The sequence below is a fragment of the Tachysurus fulvidraco genome, chromosome 23, assembly GCF_022655615.1.
Source record: "Tachysurus fulvidraco isolate hzauxx_2018 chromosome 23, HZAU_PFXX_2.0, whole genome shotgun sequence".
NCBI classification, from domain to species: Eukaryota; Metazoa; Chordata; class Actinopteri; order Siluriformes; family Bagridae; genus Tachysurus; species Tachysurus fulvidraco.
In genome coordinates this window covers 12,724,086-12,734,298 of record NC_062540.1, presented here as the reverse complement: position 1 = coordinate 12,734,298, position 10,213 = coordinate 12,724,086, and the positions used below count along the sequence as shown (strand labels likewise).

Genomic DNA, 10,213 nt, shown 5'->3' with positions numbered 1-10,213 from the left:
AGACAAACAAATTATTTCTCTAGATGGACCTTTTTTGTTTATGATTTGCTGCATAATTAGAATTAAAGCTCAGAGTACCTGATACCTGATACTGACCCCGCGTTGCCTCCCTTAAAAATAAATGAACCTACTCTTTAGTTCTACTTCTTTAACAAAAATGAGAAACAGCAAAGGCTTGACAGTGACATGTTTAAAAGGTAGGTTGCGTCTTGTATTCTCTAGGGATGTACATTTAGGTCATTTCCACAGCTCAAATATTTAAATAGCAATTACTCCAGTTTCCAAGTGGTTGGCTTGCAGGTGCTGATCTTACTATATATTCTGCAGTATCTGTTCTTCTTGATCAAACTTAATGTCAACAAGATTATTATTAATAGATATTTTGTCTGGTTAGCTTCTCTGTTTTTACTCACAATGATTTTTTGCAAAAGTAAAAAAGTATAGTTACGTATATGCATTCATGCCTAAATAAGACAGTGTTTGATGTAAATTAGATAAATATATAAAGAGAACCTGGGGCACGATATTTCCTTATGTATTGTATATAATGTAGTGAACTCTAGAATAGTGAGCAGTTTCTTTATGCTTGTACTGTAGATGTTCAGTGAACTATTGAATCAATCTGCAGATTTTAAAGTATACGGATTTAAAAGGTTTATATATACAGTACATTATAAACACACATTAAGACAACAAACAAGGACTGTGTGTAGTGGTTATGTTAAAGCCCAGATCTGCTCTTCCTCTTCTTTCTAAAATCCATAACAGCATGAGACAGCAGAAGTGTGAGCTAAGTGTTATAAATCAAACTTTCTCAGTGTCACACAAATCATATATTTACTCGGTGTATTTCTTACAAGCTCAGATGTTATTAGCTGGGAATGCACCTTTGAGAACCAGTGCATGTGCACACAGGCAGTGACCCTGAAAATCAGCAGTCCTCTACATACAAGGATTTGTGAATCAGTAGATTTGTGGCATTATCTTAAGTGTTACTTAAGTAAGCAATTACACATTGATACCTTATATAAGCCCAGTTTGTGTATCAGTTTGCATATAAATTGACTCTTATGTACACTGTTATTCCTTACTTTATGTATTCTCTCTCACTCTATTACTTCAGAACAATTTTTTTCTGTAATTTTTAAAATGTTATATAGAAATGTAATCAATATTACATGTACTGGGGTTGGACAAAATAACGTAAACACTTATGAAATATGTAATATCTCTTTATTAATAATGTGTTGGACCACCACTTGCAATTAATACAGCTTCCAACTTTTTTTTTATAAATTCAGACAACTTCTGAATATTTTTATTAAAATATCAGTAGATGCTTCAGAGAGTTTCTCACTCTTCTCTCCAAAATTTCCCACATTATTGGGGGATGTGGTAGCCTAGTGTTTTAGGTGTTGGACTACCAATTACAAATCCCAGGTCCACTAAGCTGCCACTTCTGTGCCCTTGAGAAAGGCCCTTAACCCTTAGTTGACAAATAATAGATAAAATGTAAGTTGCTCTGGATAAATGTGTCTGCCAAATACCATAAACATACATGATATTAACATATATTTAAATATATGCCACGACAGATGTTAAAGTTCATACTGGTGATCTTCATGACTGCACTGTTTTGGTTGTGTTTATGGGCGCATTATCATATTGAAAAATTTGTCGTTGTTTGGAAACAACATTTGGACCATAAGATGCACCTGATCACTTGATGGGGCCAGAAGAATACCAAGATATGGCTTTCGGAATCTTCACCAATCCATTTGATATATAACCAGACAGTCCATGTTATATGCTTCCTTGGGGGTTCTCCATACTGTACATAAACTCAACCTGCTGTTAGGAATAATGTAAATGATGATTCACCAGATCATATCACTCATTTATGATCATGACACCATCTTTTTTTGCATTTTCGCACTGGTGTCTGCAACTCTTCAACGGATGTTGGCATTGTGACGTTCTTTGCCGACTGTTTATGTTGAAACAGGGTATTAAAATGGATATTAAGTTCTGCTTTCACTTTTGGTGCAGTAGTTCTGTGTTTGGACACAATCTTTCCTATTGTTCCACGATCCCTATCACTAAATTTACATTTTCATCCACTATTCTACATTACTGATGAAGTCCTGCCATGCTTTGTATACACAGTTGTAATTATAGAGACTGGTGCTCTTTAAAGCCAAGAGTTGGGCTCTAAAACACCATTACAGATGCTTCTAAACGGGCTTCCACCATTTGTCCTCTTTGGAAGTCTGACAATTCAACAATGTCTTAAACTAACCACAGCTAAGCACAACTTGATTTATACTGGCATGCAACCTATACAATATATAGCAAAGAAGTATATATATATATATATATATATATATATATATATATATATATATATATATATATATATATATATATATATATATATATATGATAATCACAACACTTATTTATTCACAGTTATTCACATTATAACAATGGGTATTATTTTGTCCATTCCCTATAGTTATGTGCATGCCAGGAAATCACTTGGATTTGTGTAAAATATAAGTCTGTGAAGTATATTTGCCCTCTTTGATCTCCTTTACAATTAATTCCTATGTGCAGTGAGATGGATTGTTATCTCACAGCTCCAGGTTTCAAACTTCAACTTGTGCCTGGCTTTCAGTCCGTGGAGTTTTGTAAGATCTCCGTGGTGTCATGTCGGTTTCCTCCAAATTCTTGTTTCCTTACACGTTACACAGTAATTGGAGTTGCTACTGGCTAGTCAAAATTTTCCCAGAGGTGAATGAATGTGTATTCATATGTATATGAGTGTGTGTGGTGCTCTGTGATGGTCTGGTATCCCAGGATGTGTTCCTGTTTTCCACTGGGTGACTCTGACCAGGATAAACTAGCCAATAAATTCCAGTTGTAAAAAAAAAAAGATAAAATGCTATTGAGCGGTACAGCCAATTAGAAAGGCCACTTTCTGTGCAATAATATTTGAGCACAACCAACCATCACCAACAAAAATGACCGTTCGGCAGAATAATGTTAATGTTAATAATGTTAAGAATAAGGTTACTTATATAGCATGTAACAATCTATTCAATTCGTTTGTTAAACAATATGCAGTAGTTTGCTGACTATTTTCCTTTAATAGTAAAATTCCTTTAACAGAAGTCCTCTCCTCTACTTACTCTAGTGGTCAAAGATGCAAATAAAATGGAAAGCGAAGCGATATTGTCAGTTGCAGGGATTCCACCAAGTTCGATAGAAAAAGCTGATGGGTCTGGGTGTGAGAGAGAGGGAAACAGAGCTGTGACTGTGGGGTGAGAAGGAGAGTGAGATAGTTGAGAGTGTGGTGTTAGGAAGGAGGGAGTTGACAGTCTTCGAGTGAGATAGGGAGAAAGCTGAGACCTTTTAGCTGTAAATTATTAGACAAAGTCTTAGACTTAGCTTCTAAAATTCATCATATTTATTGCCAAAATCCTTTAACTGTCCACTTTATTAAGAAGATACACCTGCACATTCTGAGTTACCTAATCAGTCAGTCATGTGACAATGCATAAACAAACAAGCAATTTATCATTTACATCAAAATATTAGAATAAACAACTGATCTCTGTATGGATATAGATGTGGATAAATTTAATTTAATGCCAGATGGGCTGCTCTGAGTATTTCAGAAACTGCTGATCTCTTGACATTTTTACACAGAATGGTGCAAAACAAACAAACAAACAAACAAACAAAAAAACACTAATCCTGCAGATCCATGGCAATACCCCTCCAGTCCCACAGAGGTCATGATCACCAGAGTCAATGAGTCTCACTGTCTTTGTTACTACAATATAGTGCAAATTCACAGTCTTGCTGAATATTCGTCCATATGTTATGAGCCATGTTATTGTCATTCTGTGTATTTTCCCCTGTCCCAAAGCCCTTTAGACAGCTTTTTCTGCTCAAGTGAAATTGTTAAATGGCAACCACAGTGCTTGTGCTCTGTGGTGATATTGCTACTTCCTTGCCATGGACTCGAAGACACCTCTTAAATGCTCCTGAGTAGACATAGTTTGAACTGAAAATACTTTGTAAAATACAGTATATGACTACCAGGAACATCCTTCCATGAAGGCTTCCTTATATACAAAGTAACACCCTCTGTGGGGTGTGATATCCTGACAGACCTTATTTAAACCCCTACTAAATCATTCCAGGTCTGACTGTCCTACCTATGTATTATATATTAACTTACCTGTCATTATATATACATGGGTATTTAGCGGCACTTGCATACCTTAAGCATCAACTAGTATATTCACTGCTAAAGTGTGGAAAACTGATCCCTCCCATGTGGCCACTGGCACAATAAAACTCACAAAAACATGAACTACATTGAATGAAAAGACCTTTGGTCAAGTATGACAGTAGAAGTAGTTGGAAAAAGCAGTACACGAAAGCCAGGGGCAATACAGAATGTCTATACATTCAGACAGCGCTATCTGTTGATCTGTCCTTTCTGCTGTCAGCAGGAATCAGGGTTTTCAGACAGCCACATTGATTTATGACCAATGTTGAGGAGGCTGTGAGGCGAGTATGTATGTATTTTAAAATTGGTTTTGTGCATTTGAGCATAGTGAATTCAGCACTTGACAGCTAGTCACTCAGTATGAAGTAGCATTACTAACAAACAGAAACAGAGACAAGCATGGACTGCCTAAGCTTTAGTGTACCGCATTGGATTAGATTCCACTATTTGCGCAGCATTCATTCCAGATTGGCATAGCAGAGCCGGCCAAAGTGCATTGTTGCCCATACTCTGGACATCACATCCTGCATCCCAGTTATCCTGGACTGCCAGGGAACAGCCCATGCCTTCTCATGGGCATAGAAGATGAATCCTGCAGTGAAACAAGTTAGAAATTATGACATTACCCTTTTACAATTTTACAATAGTTAGCTGAGGTTGTACATTATACAGGGTTCTCTTGTTGTTATATATGCTGTACAAGGGTGAAGAAGAAGGATAGAGAGATGTGTTGCTGTTTGCGGCTGGTGTAGTTGCAATCAATAGCAGTCTGGTGCATAAAACCACTTATGTGAAAAACTCAGAAATCCTAGGCCAGTGTGGAAAAGGGTGTTACATTTTTATAAATTCCTTTCTTTCTCATTCAGTCTTGTGACTGGGTGACTGAGTGACTCTTCTGCATACATTCCTCCATTGCTCACATACAGATCCTCTTCCACTATGACTTTAACCAGGTTTCTCTACATATTTATTCTCCCACTCATTCCCTGTCCACGCTCTCTCCACCTTCATTCTAAGCTCTCACTTTGTCCAAAATTGCAAACCTTCTATATCTTGGTCTTATGATCGCAGACCTTCTCTTTGTCACTTTTATTGATCACAGCTCTTTTCTTTTCTTTCTATTGTTCTCAATGATCATGACCACTTTCACTTAATCTTAGTTATCTCAGCCCTTTATATTGATCTTAATGATTGCAGATTTATTCTTTCACTCTCAGTGATTGTATTGTAGCTTTCCTTCTTTTGCTCTCTATGATAACAGCTCTTCTTGTCTTCTAGCTTTCAATAATCACAGCCCTACTCCCTCTCATTCTTTGTGAGCTTCTTTATCTTGCTTCTTTCAAGGTTTGCATCCCTTTTTCAGTCTGAGAAGCTTTCAAGGATAACATCTTTCTCAGTAGCTCTCAAAGGTCACAGACTTCTCTCTTTCTTGGCCTCAAAAATATAAAAAATATTTTCCTCCAGCCTCTAATGGATCATAAGCCTGTCTCTTTCAGCTGCTTGCAGCCATTACAGGACTCTCTCTATGTCTCTCTCAAGGATCTTAGCTTCTCTTTCTGGATGACTACAGCCCTACATCCCATAGTCATCCCCCAGGTCATTCTAAACCGTCCCTCACACATCCTATACCAAGCCAATCATCTTAACCACCTCCTCTACTGAACCCCTCCTTTCCTCATTAATTCAAGCATCCGTTACAACCCCTATTTCTCAAATCATTAAACAACCTCCTCCTGTATCCCAACTTCTACCGGTGCATATCAAATCCATCATACACTTTTGATTCATTTCCTTATTTAAAATGTATGCACTCCAATTTGTGTCCTAAAGTTTTGAAAGTAACACTTGCTTTTAAAGTTAATGATCACAGCCACAACTAGGATTTTCATCCATGTGAACCTATTCTTAGTCTATTTTCATGGCTAACCAGGGAAAGATGGACTGCCCCTGATCATAGCTTTGTCCAAGAGTTTCTTTTTTACAATAATAAAATGATTGATATGCAGTAATGCATTAATTAATTCATTCATTCATTTGTTTATTCAGCTATAGAAACTGCTTTATCTCAGCATTACTTCATAATCCCTATTGCAACATAGAGGTACTACTGTACTATTCTAAGAACTATAAGATAACTTTGAGATTACAGCATCATATTCAATGCAGCTACTTTGTCTGTAATTATGACCTCCAGACAAAGCTACAGGACCTCAGACAGACAATCCATCAATTTACCTAAGCATTTTGGGGACCGGGTTTCTTACAAAGTTTCAATGCAAATACCTTTGGTACCTCCTTATTATTCTCACTACTCTGTGGCTTATATGATTATAAATTTGATTAAATGACTTCCCTTCTTCCTTTTTTTCTCTCCATCTGACAAGCTTTGTATGTAAAAACATATCATTTGCCATGTCCACTGTTTATTGAAATGTTTTTGAACTCTTAATAGAATATTATGTGGAGCAGAATGATACAACAAATGTTCTGGTGGTCATCAGGGTCATCATATGAACATTCTCTCACATAAAATAGGATTTTAATTATTTTAACAGTTGTAAATCAGTAAACATAAGTTTTATACTATGTTGTCTTTTATATGATCATTATATAAATTGCATCTAAATTGAATTTTATTCTTAGTCATATTGAGTGCAATGTTTAGCAGCTTTCTTGGCTTGTTATGGACGATTGTCCTTCTTTGCCCTTTGCTATAAACAGTCCTCCTATTTCAGCCTTGCTGCAGATGCTGTGTTGTGCTCTGCAGTAACTGGAGTTTTCCTTCCATGCCAAGAAGAGTGCTTGTTTGTGTTGGCGCTTCAATTTCTGTCTCGCCTGCTTCTCTGATGTCTTATTGCAGATTCTGCTATAGTTTTAATGTCTCACTGGTGAAAATACTTGGGGAAGAGATTTTAGTAGGGCTTTGTATGAAGAGGTTTGGGATGTGGACTGAACGTATTGTTTTGTGGAATCTTATGACAGGTCCTGCCTTCATGGCAGCATTATTACATCATAATAAATATACAGTTATCGACTATGTGTATAATGCTTTTATTTAAGCTTTCAATTGCAGTATAAACTTTCTACTGATGTAATATAATAATGGATTCATACAGTGATTCCAATGGGAACAATGGGAACTACCTCATGACTCAAATGAAGATGGCTCCATCTGCTGGTTCAGATGGAACCACATAAACAGGCTCCAAATAAACAGATATTTTCTGTCCAGAGGACATTATAATTATAACTTATTACAGTGATTACTTCAAGTCAAGAATCCTTAAAGTAAGCTCATTTGCTTTTAAACAGCACTATCTTTATTAAACAGATGTGAAGTATTGTTGGCTCTACATTTATGATGTAATTAAGACTGGTGTTTGATGAGGTCCTAGAGAATTTTCCTCACTACATATTACATATATTACAGTTTTAACTTGTCAGAGTGACCACAATAAGTAAGAAAGAATAATTATATTCGCAGTATCCTGATTAACTATACTGCATATTTATTAGTTTGCTCTTATGGAAATGTTGCAGCATCTGAATTTCTATGTAACATTAAATATAATTTTTCTACTCCCCCACCCCCACCCCTCGCATTGCACCTGCTTCTTATTGCTTTGCAAAAAGCTGATTATTAATTTGTTCCACAAGGGTGTTGCTGCATCATTCCATCATGTTTTGTTACTTTTTACATCCCATCGTGTTTTCTTTACCATTTTCCGACAGATCTGAATTATACTTAATACAATTTTTATAGTATATATATATATATATATATATATATATATATATATATATATATATATATATATATATATATATATATATATATAATACTATATAAAACAGTTATAATATGTATCTTAACACCAGCCTACCACTCTGAGCTCTCTCTCTGTCTCTCTCTCTCTCTGTCTCTGTCTCTCTCTCTCTCTCTCTCTCTCTCTCTCTCTCTCTCTCTCTCTCTCTCTCTCTCTCTCTCTCTTTTACTCTTTCACTCTCTCACTCTCTCTTTTAAAATCTTTTTTAAGCTCTTTTCTACTCACAAGTCAGATGGACTATTGCTTTTAACTGATTCTCATTTGTATATGTCATTTCTTGTCACTTAAAAATATATTGCCTGGTTATAAGTATGTTTTTAAAGTATTTAAAGTAAAGACATGAAGTAGTACAGCACATGTAATTATTTTAAGAAGCAATCACTTAAAATTGGTTTACATTGCATTGGTTGATTGAAGAATAGGCTGGATAGGCTGAAGAATGTTTTAACGTTTGTATGTATGTATGTATGTATGTATGTATGTATGTATGTATGTATGTGTGTATGTATGTGTGTATGTATGTATGTATGTATGTATGTATGTATGTATGTATGTATGTATGTATGTATGTAGGTATGTATGTATATGTGTATGTACTGTATGTATGCATGTATGTGTGTATGTATGTATGTATGTATGTATGTATGTATGTATGTATGTATGTATGTATGTATGTATGTATGTATGTATGTACTGTATGTACAATATGTATGTACAATATGTATATACTGTGTGTTTATTTCCACAAAATGAAAATGCCAAAGTTATGCCAAGGTTATTTTGTGTAAGAGAATATTCATGTCATTTTATAAGCAAAACCAGTATAGTAACAAATCTTGGTCTTGACATGTGTTGCTGGTCTTGTCTAAATCCCCATATTTCTTTAAAGTGTGTAGAATTATTGCTAATATTTTTCAACTTTATCTGTACTGTGAATTTGTCAGCTTCTTTACAACTGGAAGCAGCTAGCTATAGCTATAGTAATCAAACCCACAGGATAAGCAATAATTAAGCTGTTTACCTACTCTCTATCAAATTAGAATTGGGGTGTCTTAATTCCTCTGAATAGAATAATAAGTCAAAATATACTTCTACTGTCGTTAATTTACCCAGAGACTGCATCACTTACCTATGCTAGAGAAACACTGGATTATATGTAACATAATAACGGACATATTAAATTTAATATTAAGCTTTTTAATACATGCTTTTTTATTTTACTATATATGTATAGACTGAGAGTGTGAGAAGGACCAAGTGGCTGGTCCGTCCTTCATCACAGCTCCATGTATCCTGAAGCCAACACAGACTCTCCCGCTCGTCTCTCCACCCGACACACCAGCTCCCCGGCTATGATCTACACGTGAGTGCAAAGACATATCAGACATAATGCCAGCACCAATGGTGTAACGATAAAAGTTGTTTAAGAGCAAATCACACAGCAGGGATTTTTTTTTACCCTTCTGCAGTCCACGGATCCATCTGACCCATCTGGAAACATGTGTTTGTAAAATCAGTACTTTCCTCCTTAAGTCATTCAGGGCCAGCTTGACCCAGCCATATTTAGTGGGGCAATAGGTCAGACTTTTGCACTTTTCAGCGCAATGAACATACATACAGACACAAAAATGCACACATAAAATATCCACTAACACACACACAAAACACACACTCACACACACACCACACACACACACACACACACACACATTAGGCCTCCAGAAAAAAAAGCTACACATTTGTAAATATTTCACACTTTTGATATGCCTTTGCCTAGCAGAGGGCAAAATATGATCTACCAAAATAATGCTACATACACACACACACACACACACACACACTCACACACACACACACACACACACACACACACACACACACACACACACACACACACACACACACACACACACAAACATTGCATTTCACTATGCCTCCAAAAAAACACAAGCTACTCATTTGTATATATTTCACACTTGTTATACGTATTTGCTCAGCTGGGGGCAATATCTTCTCTTCTCTCTCTCTCTCTCTCTCTCTCTCTCTCTCTCTCTCTCTCTCTCTCTCTCTCTCTCTCTCTCTC

At 36.0% G+C, this 10,213-nt stretch overlaps 1 protein-coding gene across 3 annotated transcripts in view; it reads left to right on the top strand.

Annotated features, from left to right (window-relative positions):
- Positions 1-10,213, top strand: part of kcnab2b (potassium voltage-gated channel subfamily A regulatory beta subunit 2b) — a 66,300-nt gene that overhangs the window by 2,429 nt on the left and 53,658 nt on the right. For all 3 annotated transcript variants that reach the window (XM_047807545.1, XM_027170762.2, XM_047807544.1), the window contains exon 2: positions 9,365-9,493. In XM_047807545.1, the coding sequence (XP_047663501.1) occupies positions 9,417-9,493 (77 nt within the window). In that variant the 5' untranslated portion in view covers positions 9,365-9,416. The remainder of the gene's footprint in view (positions 1-9,364; positions 9,494-10,213) is intronic.